Raw genomic sequence first — 20,283 nt, forward strand, 5'->3', positions numbered from 1 at the left:
AAGTGTGACAAACATGCAAAAGAATAAGAAATCAGGAAGGGGGCAAATAGTTTTTCACACCACTGTATAACCCAGGTCCTTCACCATGTAAATCTGCAGCCAGCTCACAATGGAAAGTCACAAAGGTGAAAAATAACTCACCATCGCCGAAATTTGGTCCGGGTGCTCAAAGCCCCGAACCCGTAGCCCAAGGGAGCAAACTCAAATCCTCTGAAGAAACAGCTTTAGAAGCACCACGGACAGCCAGAAAGTATCGTAAAACTCAGTCTTTATTTATATCCTTTAAAAACCTAGGCGTCCTGGGTTTTTAAAGGATATGAATAAAGACTGAGTTTTACTTTCTGGCTGTCCGTTGGGCTTCTAAAGCTATGTAAATGATGTGTCCCCCTATTCACTGCGCTGCGGTGATTTCCGCAGGGTGCATAGGTATCTCTGGAGCTACCACCTGGTCAGAAGGCAGTGGTAGCTCCAGTGTTCCCTTAAGTCAATATGATTCAAAATGGAAGGCAGGAAGGACTGAGCAGCTCTGATTGCAACTATATGGAAGTGCAAGGGGCACATTTTGGCACAAGTACCAATAATAAAAGGAGTGTTATACACATCTCACTGTGGGGAAAACTGCTAGCTAACCCTAGGAACATTGCCCAACTGCTAGTTACCTAGAGAAAAGCAAAAAAAAAAAAAAACAGAAAAACCCAAACATATGAAGCCTTTCCAAATTTCCAACAGATTCCTTTTTGTCTCCAAAGGGTAACTGCACCAGACCAGTCTTTGGATCAATTTTGTACTATGTTTTAATTTATTAACTTTTGTTTTCTCCCTTTTTAAAAAGGCATCCAGCCCTTTCTTGAAGCTGTCTTGTACACTGCTTTAGGGCGAGAATTCCACAACTTCACAGCTCTCACTGTAAAGAAATCTTGGATGTCTGTGTCTGCTGGAAGCATCTACTAATACAATAAAACATCAGAGAGCACAAAGTCATTAACTATATATTTATTACTTGCACTGTCAGTCATCTTGCTATCGATTTTTGTTGATTATTATGTCATTTTGACTTTTACCCCTCCCCCCCCAATCTATCCTTGGGATAGTGCATAGTGTAGAATGGCCCCTAAGTTAATGTCTGGGTTACTGAAGGCTAAACTGTGTTGGCAACTACAGTAGATGGACAACTTGTTACTGTCAGGGCCTGATTTGTCTTCTGGGCGCCCCGAGGCCGCCCCCCCCCACCCATGCGCATGCGCTAACGTGCCCCCCCCCTACGCGCCAGCCGCGAGTGCACATGCGCAAACCTTTAAACTCCCATACGGAGCAGTGGGGAGAGGTCCTGACTGCTCTGTATGGCAGCCAAATTTAAAAATTTTGTTGGGGCGGCATACCGCCCCTAAACTTCTACCGCCCTAGGCCCGGGCCTATGTGGCCTCGCCACAAATCCGGGCCTGGTTACTGTTACTATTTATTGGGCTGGTGGGGGCTGTTTGGACCTCTGTATACTGGAAAGGCCAGGGCCTAATTTGATTCTCGGTTCTGACCTCTTTGTGTGTCTGATTTTTGGTCAGATATCAGGCAGTAAATCCCAAACTACATATACATGGGCCAAAGCTGTCAACTTGATCTTGAAGTAAAACCAAATAACAGGGTCCTCCTCAAGAAAAATACAATACAATACATTTAATTATTTAGAGCACATATGGAAAAACCCAATGCGTTTTGGCCCTTAAAAGGGGGATTTCATCAGGGCACATGTGAACGAAACGTGTTGGGTTTTTCCATATGTGCTCTAAATAAATGTATTTTTTTTAAGGAGTGCCCTATTATTTGGTTTTACTTATGATTATTATGGAGACATACAGATACCCTCCTGCAGTGAACACCCACTTGCCTATGCAATAGAATTTTGGTGTGCTATCCTAAAAATATGTGCAACTTGATCTGGAAGGGCTGAGTTTGTTGCTTTAGACTAGTTATTACAGTATCCATTTAATCGAGGTTGCAGCTACTGTGTTGCAATGAGCATGTTAGACCTGGCTGTGGGGTTTGTGAACGAAAGCTCAGCCAATTCTCTGCATTGGAGGACTGGTCATGTATGTGCTTTTTGCTGCCATTGACATGAGCATGCTGTAATTGATCCAGAGGTCTCACAGTTGTCTTTTAACACCATAGAATGTACTGTTCTGTCGCTGAAGGCTGACTAATAATCTGGGTGTGCTACTCCATTCTGTCGAGTCCAGGGGTGGTTAGGCACTTACCCACGTTAGTTTCTTAATTTGGGATCAGCAAAGGGCTGCACACAAGAAACACTGCCTAGAGGCATACTGCGCACCACCGCCCACAAATGCAATATTTAATTGATTTGCAACTGATGAAAAGCTTAACAGTTTCATACTTTATAAATGAGGTATTCCTCATAACAGCATGGTGATAACTACAGATTCTTATATCCATATAGTTCATGTGTAGAACATTGCATGGTTGCATGGTGGCTTTACTGATGTTTTTGTACCTTTCATTCTTATGTGGGGGTTTACACTTTTGTATGTAAGGGTTTTCTGACTGACCTTTCTGAGATTTCTATATAAAATATTTACAAAAATACATTTGGGTGACACTGAAATACCAACCTTTTAAAATGACTTTTGTGTGATTAATAAAGTAGTAATTATTGAACTTTATAAATCCCACTGCCATAATCCTTCCTTCTTGTTATTAGCACAAATCAATCACAACAAATCAATAAGATAGCTAAGTGGGATACTCTCATACTCAGCAACAATTAAGAATACACTTTATACATATACATTCAACTGCTACATATTACCGAGAATACTAGTAGTTAGAGGTGACAGACCAAGACAACATGTTTTAATTTTATTTTTCTTACTTTCTTGCTTTGCTTTCTTTTTTTTTTTTTAAACAGACATCTAATAAAGTGTATTTTTTCCAAGGTGTGCTATTTAACCCTTTAACTGCCAGACGCTTCTGTAACTTTTATTGCCAAAAGTTTTTGAGCATTTTGCACTCTTTTACTTTAGGGGCCTTTCCTTTGGCGGACTTTTAGTTTACCCAGGAAAACGATATATTGTTTTTTAAAGACAATTTAAGCTTTTAAAATATGCTAGAATTTTTATATAATTCCACTTTTGTAACAAGATATAGCAGTGGTTCTCAACCTTCCTAATGCTGTGACCCTTTAATACAGTTCCTCATGTTGTGGTGACCCCCAACCATAAAATATTCCTACGAAATATGTTTTCTGATGGTGTTAGGTAACCCCTGCGAAAGGGTCGTTCGACCCCCAAAAGGGCCTAGACCCACACAAAATTTATTGACCACGCCCACTGTGTGACCACACCCCAATTGCCACACCCCATTTTTAAAATAGTTAAAATAGTGCCCACGATGGCCCAATAGACAGCACCCCCACAGACAGTGCCCCCCATACACAGTGCCCCCCATACACAGTAGCCCTCCTTACACAGTGACCCCCATACACAGTAGCCCTCCTTACACAGTGTCCCCCCATACAGAGTAGCCCTCCTTACACAGTGCCCCCCCATACACAGAGCCCCCCCATACACAGAGCCCCCCCATACACAGAGCTCCCCCATACACAGTGCCCCCCATACACAGAGCTCCCCCATACACAGTGCCCCCCATACACAGAGCCCCCCCATACATAGAGCCCCCCCATACACAGAGCCCCCCCATACACAGAGCTCCCCATACACAGAGCCCCCCCATACATAGAGCCCCCCCATACACAGAGCCCCCCCATACATAGAGCCCCCCCATACACAGAGCTCCCCATACACAGAGCCCCCCCATACACAGAGCCCCCCCATACACAGAGCTCCCCCATACACAGAGCCCCCCCATACATAGAGCCCCCCCATACATAGTGCCCCCCCATACACAGTGCCCCCCATACACAGTAGCCCTCCTTACACAGAGCCCCCCCATACACAGTGCCCCCCATACACAGTGCCCCCCCATACACAGAGCTCCCCATACACAGAGCCCCCCCATACACAGAGCCCCCCCATACACAGAGCCCCCCCATACACAGAGCCCCCCCATACACAGAGCTCCCCATACACAGAGCCCCCCCATACATAGAGCCCCCCCATACACAGAGCTCCCCCATACACAGAGCCCCCCCATACATAGAGCCCCCACATACATAGTGCCCCCCCATACACAGTGCCCCCCATACACAGTAGCCCTCCTTACACAGAGCCCCCCCATACACAGTGCCCCCCATACACAGTGCCCCCCATACACAGTAGCCCTCCTTACACAGTGCCCCCCCCATACACAGTAGCCCTCCTTACACAGTAGCCTTCCTTACACAGAGCCCCCCATTCACAGAGCCCCCCATACACAGTGCCCCTCCAATTTTTTGACCACGCCCACTTTGTGGCCACACCCCATTTTTAAAATATTTAAAATAGTGCCCACGATGGCCCAATAGACAGCACCCCCATACACAGTGCCCCCCATACACAGTAGCCCTCCTTACACAGTGTCCCCCCATACACAGTAGCCCTCCTTACACAGTGTCCCCCCATACACAGTAGCCCTCCTTACACAGAGCCACCCCATACACAGAGCCCCCCATACACAGTGCCCCCCCATACACAGAGCCCCCCCATACACAGAGCCCCCCATACACAGTGCCCCCCATACACAGAGCCCCCCGATACACAGAGCCCCCCATACACAGTGCCCCCCCATACACAGTGCCCCCCCATACACAGTGCCCCCCCATACACAGTAGCCCTCCTTACACAGTGTCCCCCCATACAATGCCCCCCCCATACACAGAGCCCCCCAATTGCCCCCATAGTGAGTACCTCCAAAAGAAAATGCCCCCATACATAGCGGCCCCCATAGACTTCTTGGGCTCCTGCTCCTTATTCGGCTCCTCGTACAGCGGAGACAGGACCTTTTATAAGGTTGCGCCCGTGCATACGTGTGACGTCACACGTACGCACGGGCGCAACCTTATAAAAGGACCTGTCGCCACCGTACGAGGAGCCGAATAAGGAGCAGGAGCCCAAGAAGAGACGGAGCCGGAGCGATCCGCTGCAGCCAGCAGCAGGGTATGTAATAGAAACACATATATCAGAAACATAAATTATTTTATGCACATAAATACAACTGATTTGGAAAGTCCCATGTCTCCTGAACGTGCCAATACCAAATATATATAGTTTTATGGAGATTTCTCACTTGTATAGGTCAAAAACTCCCAGCAGTACACTACCATATTTCCAAAGCACTGCTCCAGAAAGCTGCACACATTAAGGCCAAAAATTCCACTAACAGAAGGTTTACCCTAGAAACCTATGCATTTCTGGAAAGAACAGATTCTGGCGAATCCAGAATAAGTAAAACTGTCTGTCTACTCCAAACTATTAAGTTGCAATGCTTTCCTAAATTTATAATTTTTTTCTAAAAATTTGTGACATTTTTTGAAAAATTGCTTCAAATCTTCCATTCTATAGCATCATATCTACTGCTAGGTCATAAGGTAACCAGATAAAACACCCTAAATATGAAAGTCAGGGGTGCATTGAACAGTTTCATACCCAATAGTAGATCACAGGGTGACAAAGTGTCTGGGCACCCCTGTGCTAGTAAAGGCCCGTTCCAGGCACAGAGGATAAAATTCATCGAGTGGCCACTGTGCGGCGGTGTTTCGGCGCATTAGGCCTGTCCGTGCTCACGGTGGGAGGAAACACGTTGTAGGATAGTATCACCCAGTGCATAGCCATGCCGGGAGACAGCCGCCGTATTCGTGGCCCCGAAGAGTCGCAGTCCCCTTTGCTCTATGTACTGAGTGAAGAAGGAGGAAAAGCCGCAGGGAGAAGGGGCCGCGGTCCGTCAGAGCCCCGGCCGGTGTTTGTCAGGGCCGGCCTCCTGAGCCAGGCTAAAGGCTCCGCGTACCTGGAGGCCGGGAGTGGCGGCACTAAAGTGCTGTGCGCAGTTCATGGGCCGCGGGAGCGCGGGATGGGAGGGGAGAGAGCAGAGACCCGGGGCCGCCTGCTCTGTGACCTGCGCTGGGCTCCCTTCTCCCGCCGCGGACCCTGGTCTGGCTCTTGCCCCGCTGGGCCCTCTCCCCGCCAGGCCGGGCTGCAACTACAGGAAAGTCTGGAACCGGCCGTGCGATTGGATCGCTACCCCCGAGCGGAGGTGATAGTGTGGGTCCTAGTGCTGGAGGATCGCGGCTCTGCGCTGCCTGCGGCCGTGTCTTGTGCCTCGCTGGCTTTGGCCGATGCTGGGATAGAGATGTTTGACCTGGCGCTCGGATGTGGGCTAAGCCGCGGCCCCGGTGGGGAGCTTCTGCTGGATCCGGATGATGATGAAGAGGAGGCTGGGAGTGGGGGCACCATGAGCCTGAGCCTCTTGCCAACCCTTAATCAGGTCAGCGGCCTGTGTGCCACTTCTGGTGTAGGGGCAGATAGGGGCTTAGTGCTTGGGCATGTGGGGGTTACTGTGGGACACACCAGCTCTGCACTCCTTGCTTTCCCTCATCCTACTAGTACAGCTATTAACCCCTAACAAATTGAAAGTATATTAGCTCAGAGCCCCATTCACGCTTTATACTTATTCTTTGTTTTCTTTAGTTTACATGATACATCTATTAAGATTCCACCATCTGTCTACATTGTGCCTTCTCTCTTCAGCAGCTCCTTCACATTTGCCTCTCCAGAAAACTTCTGGCAACTTAGGAAAACTGATGCAGCAAATTTGCCAACCCACTGGGGATTCACATTCTTGCTGGTGGCAAGGCATTTCGAGAAGATTAGTCTCACTCGATTGCAAAGATGTATCACAGGCGACTAATCTTCCCACGTGCCAGTGCCCTAGGGCAATGCTATACTAAGCAATTACCTCCATCAAGATTTGCTGCTCATTGGGTGGGTGCCATGCCATTGATCTGAGAGGGCTGTTATCCGTACCTTTCTGGTCAGGCTCCATTGCAGCTCATAGGCTGCTGTTCAACAATATCATTATATATAAAGTGTAAAACTGCTGGTATGTAAACTAAAGAGAATTTAAAAATAGTGTACATTGAAAAAGTGCATAGAAGAGTCGTAGCCACTGCTGTTCGCCTTGCAGCCTGTAGAGCAGTGGGTTAATGGCACAGTGTAGCCTAACCTGTCAGCCTAAATTGAATGAAACTGTTACATAGTGACTTAAAAAAAATAGACTTTGGGAGCATTAGAGAAATCTGGATCCATGTACGCTAATATGAAGCAGCTCTTGGAATCACGTATTTGCGCTGGTGATGATGGTCTTTCCAGTGTAACGATTTTAGATTGCTTATAATATACATTGTTTTAATATTGGGCTTTGGACTTAGTGTTCAGCTTCTCAAAGCAGCTAAACATTCTGCCAAATAGACATTTTCCTGCCAGGCATTAAAATGGGAGAAAAAATTCAAACTGCTGGGAATCTCTGGGTGTTACTAGGTTTTGGCATTATTTGAGAAATGTTATTGGGTAACTTAAGGTGGAAAAGAAAGTTGACACAGAAAAGAGTATAGCTCTGCCAGTGCTTTGCCGCCATGTTATGAAAGGCTCCCATGGACCACTGTGTGAGACTGGGGACTTAAAGAACATTACAGTGCTGGCAGAAATAGTGTGTTATGTGTTGAAAAGGAACTCCAGCCTGGGGTTTAAGATTAGTAATTGTAATGAGTGGGGGCATAACATTCCCAATGACATCATTTTTATTTTCCATTAAATAGCCAACAAATGGTATAGGACATAATGCAAAGGAGGTTTTTTTGCTGAAAACAATTTCATGTAATATCTTATTGCTGTACTATATGCACATTTTCAGCAAGGGGGCTAATATTTAGTTTTGCTTACAAATCTACAGGAATGAACTCCTAATGACAGTCATGTTTTCTTGTACCCACAGGTTTCTGGACTTATTAGCAGTGGAGAGTGGGAAGGCGAGAGCTCGGAGGAAGCGGTTAGACTCTGCATGGAAGGCTGCCAGAGATTGTACCCAGTTTTGCACCAGTGCCTAGTGAAAGCCACTAAAAGGAAAATACCAGTGCCACAGCCTGACACAAACTGATCCTCGTAGCTTTGGGTGCAGCTCTCCTTTCTAAGGCAAACTAATAGTGCTGCAAAGCAGGCAATGTCTACTTTCTGCTCTATAGTGGATCGGGACCACCCGAAGACAAAGCCACCATCGCTGGCTGATCAAATGTATTGTTGAAGTGTTATATTCTGTATATGGTCAGCTGAAAATTATAGCTCTGTATTCATGTTGAATGTGAAAGGCGTATAGTATCTATACAGAACTTGTTTGCCAGTCAATCTGCTTTAACAGCTGCTCTCTAAAGACAGAAATAACACTGATTTCAGTTTACTATGGCATTTAGAATATCCCTTTACTGGGAACTTACTGTACCAGCTACTGTCACTTATTTCCTTAAAAGGGAATCTCCACCTGGTTTCTGTTTAAAACTCCATTTTCATGGGGCAAAATTATTTTCTATAGACAGCCTTAGGCTTTTTTCCCTGCTGTAGATGATCATAGGCGTTTTTTTTAAAAACAAACTATGCACTTGGCATTACCATAAAACATTAAAGGCTTCTATATGAAATCTGGTTTGTTTTAGTTTTTACACATTGTGATGGAAAGGAACACTACATAAAACTTCTGGTTTTGTTTATAGGGACACTATATAACACCGAAAATAACCTTCCATCAGAATTGAAATCACTGAATGTAAAACACTTTACAATCAGCAATTCCTTATTATCATGCAAAAATCTTTTATGTGCCGCAATTACAAGGTATTTTTGGGCAATTTGTCTTTTGTAGAAGAGACTAATTACTGGGGGCGACTTGCCCTAAATATCTGTGTTCTACTGGTTCTTGATGGGCTTTAGAAGGGAAAGAGCTTAGAAAGACCATGATTCAGAAATGCTTCCTTTACTATCCTATAAGCATTTCAAGGAAAACTGTGCCAGTTGTATAGTAAATGAAAGGTAATGGTAGGAATGAAACCATTAAACAGGAATTTATTGCTTACTTTGTTTTGAAGTAACACAGAGTGCTGGAAGGTTATATTTGTGGCAAGTCAGCAGTGTGTATATTATTCATCACTTACTATACCTTAACTGTATTAAACATTTCTATAGACCACTTTACCATATTTATTCTATTCATAAGTGGTGGTAGATAAAGGGTAATCACTTCGTGCATGTGTGTACAAAACTCAATACAGCCTACCATATTTGGTTTAAAGAGGAACTATTACAAGGGCCAAATAATTGGGTCAGTGCAACATCACCCAACTCAAGGTGGGCATACTGGGAAAGATCTTATTTGGCAACCTCACCAAAGAAGTGGATCTTCATCAGTGTATGGCCATTTTATTATGCCTTTGGCCTTCAGAAAAGTCAGTGGGTCTTGCATTTTAAGAATTGCACATGTTCACCTCCTTTCTGTTCAATCCATTGTGAAGGCCATTTAAATTTCTTCAAGATTAAAGAGGTTTTAGGTTAACAAAGGTTTCTCACAGCCCATGCCTTAGGGCCATGGCACATGGGGATAATGTAAATCGCCGGTGGGATGGCATACGCATCGCTTCGGTTGGCCAAAGTTGCCTCGCAATGAAACTTCAGGAAACTTGCCAGTGGGATGGCATATTGGGGAGATAAGTTGCCCGTGGAAGTGAAGATCGCAGGTGACTAATCTCCCTGTGTGCCACTGCCCTAAAGGTGGCCATACACGCACCGATATCGTATGAAACCTCGTTTCGTACGATAATCGGTGCGTGTATGGTATGTCGACGAGTCGACCGATATCACAGGAAGCTGCTGATATCGGACGACTCGCTGATCGGACCAGTTTGAAAATTTTGATCGGGCGCCATAGAAGGCGCCTGACCAAAATTCTCCCTTCAGAGCTGAATCGGCAGAAGGAGGTAGAAATTCTATTGTTTCTACCTCCTTACCTGCCAATTCAGCCCTGAATGGTGTGTGGCGGATCTGACGATGTTTCGTGCGACCGATGGTCGTACGAAACATCGTCAGATCGCCACGTGTATGGCCAGCTTAAGTCTTAAAAGAGAACTATACCTCCCTGGGTGCAAAAAGCACCCTTAACTATCTCTGGCTCAACTCCCCTCTCCCTCTCCCTTATCACATTGTTTTTATGTTTAAACTCTGTCCCTTTCGCTAACTAAAAATGCAAGGGAGGCACAGCCGCAGACCTCGCCGACATCTTGCCATCTGAAGACTCTTCAGGTCTCTCCGCCGTTACGAAACCTGCTTGTGCGCAAGCAGGTTTGTATTGACGGAAAGACCCAAAGAGTCTTCAGTTGGTAAGAAGATGTTGCTATGCACAATGGGTAAGAGACTGTTCAGTGGACCCCTGGCGTTCATAATTAGAATGTTTTATCTTGGTACCTAATGATATATGGATGCTGAAAAGTGCAAGCTTTTAGGCAATTTTCTGAAATTTCCTGCTAACTTTAGGAAATTATTGCTGTTTGGTAGTTGAGAGTAAAAAGACAATAACCCATACTGAACTGGAATTGATGATGGTAAGAATGACAGGAGTGACTGCACATAAGGAACAGTGTGATTGGTGCATCTGTTATTCTGTCTGCAATACGCATTTAATATGATCTTGGTTTTTTTCACCGACATCTTCATATCTATGAAACAGACAAAGTAGTACAAGTAAAGCTTTTATTACTTCAAACAGTACTTCTCCTCCCACAGCAAAAGCAAAAATTACAGTCATAATAAAAAAAAAAGTGCACAGTAAATAATACTGATAAAGCCCGCCAAAAAATAAGAAAATGGTGGGAGTCAACAAAGAAGCAGCAAAGGGGATTTTGGATATGGTACAAGAATTTAAGCAAAGAGTAGGGCACAGAATGCTTGCCATTATTTTCTTATTAAAGAAACAAAAAATTACAATTTGTCCCCAAATTCCCTTAAAGTTATTTAGGGCAATATTTCACAGTTGAATTTACAGAATACCTAGTGCTATGAGAAATCTTACAGCCTAGTTATGAAAGAATACAAAAAGTCAAATAAGGGAAAATGCAAGCAAATCCGTGATTCTATTCATATCTGGATAAAAAAAAACGCCCCCTAGTTTTTCTAAAATGCATTATTGTACAAATATTCATTACAACAGGTATGCCATTGTGTTTTACCGTTTTTTTGGTACCGGATTTCACTAACTAGTGGGTTATCTACAAAGTGCCATATTCACAGCAATATGTTATGAGAGATCATTTCTAGTTTCTCTAATTCATATACTTTTGTCTATAAGGGGTAATGCTACCAATGAACTTTTAGTATGATGCAAGCAATGATATTGTGCCATTAGTCTTTTTTTCTGAAATGCTATCTGGTTGCTAGTGTCCCACGTATCTTGCAACCATGCAGTGGTCAGAATCCAGGAAGTAGCCTTACGGGACGAGTATTTTGGTTGCCGAGATCAGTGACCCTGACCACCAGATATTCATTTTAAACTGCAATCAAGCAGAATAGAAATCAAATACCACAAATGAAGATAGACTGAAATATTGCTATCTATAACATACTTAAAGTTAATTCAAAGTCAAACTTCCCCCGTAGGGGAAATACAGATACAAACAGTGAAGCAAATATGAACAGAAATATTTACAACTGCACAATTGTTATGTTAATAGCAAATCTCCTATTAGTGACTCTAGCAGCCAAAGTGATAAAGTTACATTCAGTTACCAGGCACTGGGAATCTGTGAGCTTGTGTCAGATTGTCATCATTAGATATACCTGGGTAAGACAGAAAAGCATAACAAGGCTTATTCGGGTGGTGCAGTATAACTATGGCCAGCTGGGCCATCTGGCTGCTTATGTGCTATAACAGTTAAGAGAAGGAAGTGGTGATTTTCATTGTGGCACATGCTTTCTACTTTAATACTATAGCTTTTGCCTTCTTGACAATTAGAGTGCAAAAATGTATATATTTGTAGACTACATAAACAATTACTATCAGTATAGTTCTACTTATACTTTATTCTTTCCTCTGCCAGTGTTGTTCAAGACAGGAGCAGATTTACCAATATGCCACTACCAGTAGTAGTGTACTGAAGCATGCTGCTGACCTCTCCTAGTAGCCAACTAGATAGCAGCACTGAGCTCTAGCATTCATCCAAGTCATTCATTCCAGATGCAAATTGCAAGGAGGAATTTGGATGCTGGAAGAAAGCGATTGAGAAATCTGAAGAGATTGGTTATTTATGGTTATTATACTTGTAAATCTCCACTTGTTTTTAAAGTAAGCCAAAGAGCACTGCACAATATGTTTCCCAAACACCCATCTTGGTATCATTCCATAGCAAGAAGCGGTTATGTATTCTATCAACATCCATTCTCAAACCATATGCTGACAGATACGGTAGAAACCTACACCCTACACTACCATGAGTAAACAGAACTGATTGCATTGTAACTGAAATACAACATAGTTACTATTGGTCAAATGGTACAAATCTTCATAGTATGAAGATTTGTACCATTTGACCAATTGTAAATTCTAAATTTTTTTCAGACTATTTATTCTTGTCTTTAATTTGTCCAAATTTGTGGTGGTTCAGCAGTACAACAGAAACCAGTATTTTATTCTGTGTGATCCAAGCTATGGCTCTGCAGTGAAATTTTATGGGTGGCCATGAACTGGCATAGAAATTATGCTGTTATGATGGTTTATTTGTATTTTCTAGGCATGCAACACTTTGAGGATTTGATTTGGGATTGGGGCAAATCCCAGTAGCTTTTCTCTCAGTCTTTTATTCAGAGATTCTTTTTTTTTTTTTGACTGGTATTGTTTGTTATTGACCTGCATTTTTCTATGTGTGGTAGTCCTCCAAATGCAAATACGGTGGATTTAATAGGTCTCTAATATTCAGACAATAACTAAAAGATAGTATAATATAGTATAATTTGTAATTGGTCTTCATTTGTCGTGGTTCTTAAATTATTTAGCTTTTTCTTCCGCAGCTTTCCAGTTTGGAATTTTAGCAGCAATCTGGTTGCTAGGATTTAAATCACTCTAACAACCAGGCAGTGGTTTGAATGAGAAACTGGAATATGATTAGGAGAGGGTCTCAATAGAAAGACAGAACACAAATAATTCAAAAACTATAAAAAAATGAAGATGAATGGAAAAGTTGCTAAGTTTCCCATTCTATAAAATACTAAATGTTAACTTTAAGGTGAACAACCCCTTTAAATAACACAGAAAGATGACATAACAGCTTATCAAACCAGTTTGTATGGTCAGGAAATTAATTTAATGGACATCCTGGAAACATGGATAGTGGGTACAGACTGTGGGTTAGAAGGGGTTATTTAGTAAAGAGGCAAATCTTGCACTATTCTCACACCCATTCAATGCAATATCCCGAGGTGGAGATAGTTTTGTTTGAGGGTTTTGGTTTTTTTTGATATTTTGGGTATTTTTCTAATTTTGGAATGGATTACTACGATGTTTACATCAAACTTGTGAAGAAATGCATAGTTCTCATGTTGAACCTTGGGATTTCTTGTTTGGTATTGTTCGACTTTAATGTCCATGGATACAAGATATGTGCAAAATGTGCCTGTATAGAGAGAGAGTGTTAGAGCTTAGTGGGAAATCACTGGTGACTTCCATCTGCCCAGTGGCCTCAGTCCCTGCTTCCAGACATATCTGCTAGAATGACATCTAATTGCTTAGATGGGGCAGATGCTATAATTTTCTACTGGGTGGCTTTATGTAATGATATGTGGTACTACCCTTAACATCTGCAGTCTAGGCCCAATGTCAAATCTAGAGATCTTGTACTTTTTTTTTTTTTTAAGAATGTTTTACAATTACAATACAAAGCTTGTAAGGGGATTGAGAACACAAAAGTAAGGAAGGGTAGGATGGTCATTGTTTTCTTAGCCAGAACTCCATAAAATTTAACACAGGAACATGGGTAGAATTATCTTTACTCGCCTCCCACAAAGGGGGCACAAATGCAGCATGCAAAAGAAACCATTTTTTGTAAATGGATTTAAAGCCCCTAGTGTAGATGGGTTAAGTTACTGAACTTTCAAAATAGGCCAACTTGACTTACAACTTTAGCAACCCTTAAAAGTAAGCTACACTAATAGGTAACACTGTAGTGACACTGGTAGGCACTAGGAAAGGGCTATTCCTTCCTTATGTATCTTGCTACTGGCCATGGGCTCCTGAAAAGGAAACAACAAGCTAAGTTTAAGGGCCCGGGCACCTGGAGTGTTGGCTCCACTGCTCTTAACCTGCGTTTTTTTCAGGCTGAGAAAAGCCCAAGCCCTAAAATACATTTCCCGCCTAAAAAACATTTTTCAAAAAGAAAAGCCATACCCCACAAACATACACATATTGTATAATATATTGTATATTATATTAATATGACTACATACTCGCGTAAGAATAACTTCATGTCATTAAGACAAAATATTCTCGGCCATAGGGGCTCTGCGGCCATGAGGCGTTAAGAAACTCACCTCACGCAACAACACTCCAGAAGTTACCAGGGGAGGCAAGAAGCCGCTCCTGGTAACATTAAGAGCCACATTTTCTAGTTATTGCACCAGAAACTTGGCACTTCTAGTGTATAGAGTGCAATTGCACTTTCAGCACTAACCATGCAGCCCCCGGAACCCCCCCTGGCGCTGCAAATGTAATAGAGGGGGAGTGGCATTACGGGAGCCGCCTCAAGTTGGTGCTTGTCCTAGAATCGCCCCTGCTCAGCCACAATCCCAATATAGAGTTACAAAGGGGCATTCTTTATAAGTGTGAAATTACTCTTGGGAACTGTCGCAAGCTCTAAAGTTTCTACTCTAAAAATAGTATTTATCAACAGGTGAACTTTTGATAATTATGCAAAAAAATAAATATGATAAATATGCAACAAAAAACCCCAAAGAAATCAATAGTGTGGCTGAATTTCACTCTAGGGGAACTGTGGCATGCTCTAATTTCACACTTTCATAAATATGCCCCATAGAATTGGTAACTGTTTAGTGCTGAGCAGTGTAATCTTTGCAAAAAGATCATCCGAAAGTCTTGGAGCTGTCAAGCCCTGATTGCCCACAAGAAATTTTTGAAACCGTATTAAAAAAACAAAACCAACGGTTTGCACAACCCTCCTATATCTTGAGATATTTAAAATGGTAAATATAGATTTATACAAAATGGTAGGCATGTTACCTGACCAGCTATTCACTGCACAGGATCTGACCACAAATTACAGTAAGCAAAATTACACAAACATGATTAGTCGACAGAGGTATCCATATATCACAGGAACAAAAATGATACAATTCCTGCATGACATTCCAACTTTCAGTATTGTAAAAATAAATACAAAAAAACTAGATTGTAAAGCGCTAATATGAGATGCTGTGTGCTGATGTGGTAGCAAAAAGATTGTGTGACTGCAAAAGAAAGTATAAACCAGTTTGCTCTTGGTAGGACTGAACAATTCAATCTAAGCAGCAGCTGACTGAGAAATATATTTAATTTCTTTTGGCAAAAGGGATCCCAGCTTTAATGCCTGATTGACCGAGATACAACAGCACTCTAAGGCAAAAGCATATGATTGGTAAGGCCGCAAATTTTAATACTATGGGCATCATAATCTCCTCTGTTTGAGATTGTTGCACATTTACAAAGTGCTAATTATTAGGGGATGCAACAAACAGGTAATTAATAAAAGACCAATGTGCCACCTTTCACTAAAAGACTCTCCTGATGTAAAGAAAAGTAAATACCAAGTTGATTTTATCCCTAAAAATACGTATCTTGAGAAATTTGGCAGCAAGATACAATATTTGCTGCAATGTTTTAAAGTACATCATGAGACCTTGTAAATGAATGACTGACTCACAAGGTCACCAAATGTCATTGTGTCCATCAGATCACAAAATCTTGATTATGAGTTCCATGGGCTTTTTCACCCCTTTGTTAGTTTACAAAAATGGGACAGAAATAGGCAGCAGAACCTCATGTGCTGCGGTAAACCTTGATTTTGCCCTCTTTAGCAAGATTGTCAATAATCTGGGCCTCAAAATCTGCATCATGCACCCCAGTTTTGCGAAATTCTCCTGCATAACGATTGTTTTCCCAGTAGTGATGCCAGTTCCCACGGCTGTCTGCTCCGAAGCCAAAAACATTCACCTGCAAAGGAGACAAACAAACTTCAAACATATGGTCTATAGCAGTTCCAACTACAACTGTAAATATGTATATTGGAAAGTATAAGGCACATTTTATTCCGCAGGAAATTTTGAAAAAAAAATTAAAAAATAGAAAACAGGATTTCACAATAAACATTAAAATAAGTTCTATTTTTTTGAAGGTATTCTACTCCCAAAAAAGTTATATGCCTATAAAACCTGATCAAACAAAATTTTCTACTATAATATTATATAAAGGCCAAAAACTAGACCGGTAAGTCTGCTATAAAAACTAGTAAGCTATACCTGTGATACCAGGTGTTTATTGAAGCAATACAAGAGTAGCTTTGCAAAAACACATAACTATTACTAGTCCTATAATTTCTAGAAGATCAGATCCATATATGAGGGCTTACATTAGTGATGTGTGTGTCTGATCCTAACCCTGACCCTAAAATCCAATAAATCTATCCATTGAGTCTTATTTTATTAATGTGTATTTTACTTTTACTAATTTTTTCTGTCTTTCCCAGTTTGATCTACAATAAATATGCCCCACAGTCATATGTAGTCTTGTCAATTTGAGGCTAAGCTCGATTTACCTCATCACAGACATGGAGAGCAAAGAAAAGGACCAGCATGCCAGTAGAAGGATAACGCCCATGATGTTCAGTCCAGCGATCATGGATGTATTTGAAGAAAGCTGGATTATAGATCTGAACCTGCAGAAACAGAATGAAAATGGCTTCATTGCATGGCTGCAGGGGTTGCATGGCTTTTTAAAAGTGAGAAAATACAGGGTTAGTAAAGAGTTGATTCAGGGACCGATCCGATCGCCATCGCCTCCTCTGAAGCAAATTAGAGAGGCTTCAGATGGAGTTTTTTGCCTTCCTCTGGATCAACTAGCAGTTAGGCAGGTTATATATAGGCATAAAAGGTTGGCCTTGATGGATATCTTTCAATCTATGTTGCTATATAAAAAAGATTCACATACTAAGAGATAGGAAAAGAGTTTATAAAACATGATCAATGTCAGAAGGGAGGTCAGATATTTTCCTTATTTTTAAAAAATTCAGTTTAGGCCACATCATTTTTAGTTTTAGGGGCACTGCTATCTCGTTCCCAACATTTTTGTAAAATTCCAGTTCTGATGGGACAGTGGGTCTGCGGTAAATAGAAGAATACAGTGTTCAGCTTCCCAGAATGCACCGAACAGCCTACTAGGATAAGCCTGCAGTTTATGATGGTAATTGAACATATAAATAAACACAATATTAAAGGATTCTGGAAGCCTGCCTTTTATTCTTTTGGGTTAAAAAAAAAAAAAGTACAAGAAAGCTAGGCTTACTAATTTTAGGGGATTACATTGTTCTGCTGTCCTTGATGTGTCAACAATATGGAGGGACAAATAGACCGAGAACCATGACCCTGATATTAACTGAAATATCTTCTCACAAAGTGCTCTTTGTGCTTTAGGTCACATACTGATGTGTTATATTAAACCACTGTAAACAAACAAAAAAAAAAAGGCAGGCCCTGTGCTAAAATCTTCTGAACTCTTCAACATGTTTTCAAAAAATAAAAAGGGATACAGATCTTTTAAAAAACAAAGTGCAAAATTACTGACATGTTCAAGTTAATTATTCAAAATGAGCAGATTTCTTTTTTCACTGCTTGGAACTAGTATCCAATCAAGATGCTATCACCAAATGAAAACTCACCTTCTCCTTGTCTACGCGCAGGAAGGCCTTCACCGGGGCATACGTACTGAAGGAAGAAGAGAAAAACACTGAATTGTATTAAACCTAGAGCTGGGCGGTATGACCAAAAATTTATATCACGGTATTTTTCAAAATTATATCAGTGTCACGGTATTTGACGGTATATAAATAAAAAATAAATAATAAATATTGGTGACCCCCCCCCCCCCCCCAATCCCACCGCCCAGCACTAATTAAACCATTGGGAATTAAGCCCCTTTTCCCCAACACACATTCCTTGTGTGATCTTATGCAAACATTTTGTTTAGCATTGTGGTACTTACAAACGGATTTGCCCAGTAGACAGAGCACTTGTGATCCAGAGCAAGTCTAGTGCTTTGAAGGGTACAAGCACAAAACTAACATTGGCTGGCAGGTTTTTGGCACTTTCTGGGTACATGAAATGATGAGTAGTTCGGGATCCCACATCCATCTCAAACCCCACTGTGGGTGCCTGGTTCATCCTGTGTGAAATTACAAACATTAAATTGGTAGAACTTGTATATAAAAGGGAGTTGGTATAAGGTAATGGTGATCTGTATAAGTTGCCAAGATCTCAGTCAGGGTTGTACAAATCTATATCATGCATGTCATAATAAATCAGATGTGAGCTTTAAATGTATTCAAGGGGATGTAAACTAAAAAGAAAATATGCAATTAAAAGGTCAAATTCTAAAAAAGAAGCCTATATTAAATTTACTTTAATTACAACATCTGTACAGTTTTTATTAAGTCAAAATTAAATCTTCTAGATCCCCCCCTTCTCTGTATTGGTATGGACTTGCGTGAATCTTTAGACAGAAGGCCACTGAGTTCTAGGTGGCAGGAAAGCAGTGGAAGTGGTTGTTTCATACCAAAGAGATACAAATACATGAAACAACCCCACTCGCTATTTTTTCGCCATCCAAAACTCAGAGCAGCAGTTCATTTTGAAGCACAGCAGCCAGTGGAGGGAGGCAAGGACCGTAGTGAAGAAGACAATTTTTTTTTTTTTTTAAATTAAAAACAGTGCAGATTTTTTTAATTTAACGATACTGAAGATAGCCTTCTTTTTTAGCAGTGGACCTGAATTTTTCTTTTGACTTTACATCCCCATTAAGTATTTAACAACAACTTTCGATAATTTAGAGTACTATTCCTAAGACTACTAAACATTTAAATACTGGGGGGAAAACTCAAAATAATTTTTGCAATTAGCAACATTAATAGTCACTTAGTTAATTTCAAGTACAAGGTACTGTTTTATTGCTACAGAAAAAATATATCAGTCAAAAAGAAGAATTGTCTGTTAAGTAGGGCACTTATAATGGCTTTCTGGATAATACATCACATACCTGTATGACTGGATGCTAAAAAACATGGAGCTATTGGAAACCATGTACAATTTTTCTTAAATTGTTTTTGATGAACATACCTAAATTCATGTGTAGTTCATACTCACAAAGCAACTAAGATAAACCAATGGAGCATTATTATTATCCTTTATTTATACAGAACCAACATAATATGCATAGCTTTACAGACACTGCTCATTCCCAGTCCAAGTGGAGCTTAAATCTCATACCCCATCACATTCACCCAACACATGCATCAGGATCTGCATTTTTGGACTGTGGGAGGCAACCTGTGCAGACACAATCACAATCTTCAGAAACCATTTACAAAATACATGTCCTAGTTATTGTACTTATTTTAATCAGCAGCAGGGGGCAGAAGTTGCTAAGAGAAGAACTGGAAACAGAATGCAGAATACCAAACACAGCAACTAAAGACTATATTTCAACAGGTTCCGAGTATCTCAGCATAGTAACCATGTGCAACAAAATATAAAATATAATCTAAATGTAATTTATAAACTGCTAAAATACTCTAACCCATAAAAACAAAACAAAGCACAGCATTTGGGGGACCCTATAAATAAATGTATCATGTGCATATAGGTGATTAGTTCCCAACAGGGAAAACTGCTATATCACTATATACGGCTGATCCCGTAAAGTTATTAGTTAGTGTTAGGTATCATGTTGTTCAATATCCTTGTTTCAAAGAGTACTGCCAAATTGGCATTAAAATCAGTCTGTAGAGCGTTTAGGGCATAGATACACCATAAAGGAAACAACAAGCTACACAGAATGATTTTAATTCCAATTTGGCAGTACTCTTGGGAACTATTCCTTAAACTGCACAACATAAATATACTCAGCTTCAAAACACTATTATGCATCTTACTCTTATTTAGAAAAGGATTTAAAAAGAGAAACATGCTCACCACTTTATAAAGTTGGCCAGGGTGCTTA

At 41.2% G+C, this 20,283-nt stretch overlaps 3 protein-coding genes across 5 annotated transcripts in view; 1 reads left to right on the forward strand and 2 right to left on the reverse strand.

Annotated features, from left to right (window-relative positions):
- aars1 (alanyl-tRNA synthetase 1) overlaps nt 1-5,693 on the reverse strand; it is a 30,943-nt gene extending 25,250 nt beyond the window's left edge. Inside the window, exon 1 of the mRNA XM_018093363.2 lies at nt 5,592-5,693. Coding sequence (XP_017948852.2) covers nt 5,592-5,676 — 85 coding nt within the window. The 5' untranslated portion in view covers nt 5,677-5,693. The remainder of the gene's footprint in view (nt 1-5,591) is intronic.
- Nucleotides 5,694-5,752: 59 nt separating this feature from the next.
- exosc6 (exosome component 6) lies at nt 5,753-8,619 on the forward strand. Its single transcript, NM_001017016.2, is given in 2 exon segments — nt 5,753-6,426; nt 7,933-8,619. Coding segments are annotated over 2 exon segments (813 nt in total). The 5' UTR covers nt 5,753-5,775; the 3' UTR covers nt 8,095-8,619.
- Nucleotides 8,620-10,713: 2,094 nt separating this feature from the next.
- The window catches only part of st3gal2.1 (ST3 beta-galactoside alpha-2,3-sialyltransferase 2, gene 1), a 34,985-nt gene continuing 25,415 nt past the window's right edge, over nt 10,714-20,283 (reverse strand). For all 3 annotated transcript variants that reach the window (XM_002931660.5, XM_004914049.3, XM_004914050.4), the window contains exons 4-7: nt 18,271-18,450; nt 17,948-17,993; nt 16,829-16,948; nt 10,714-16,227 (exon numbers count right to left, since the gene is read on the reverse strand). In XM_002931660.5, the coding sequence (XP_002931706.1) occupies nt 16,054-16,227; nt 16,829-16,948; nt 17,948-17,993; nt 18,271-18,450 (520 nt within the window). In that variant the 3' untranslated portion in view covers nt 10,714-16,053. The remainder of the gene's footprint in view (nt 16,228-16,828; nt 16,949-17,947; nt 17,994-18,270; nt 18,451-20,283) is intronic.

Source organism: Xenopus tropicalis, chromosome 4 (assembly GCF_000004195.4).
Source record: "Xenopus tropicalis strain Nigerian chromosome 4, UCB_Xtro_10.0, whole genome shotgun sequence".
NCBI lineage: Eukaryota > Metazoa > Chordata > Amphibia > Anura > Pipidae > Xenopus > Xenopus tropicalis.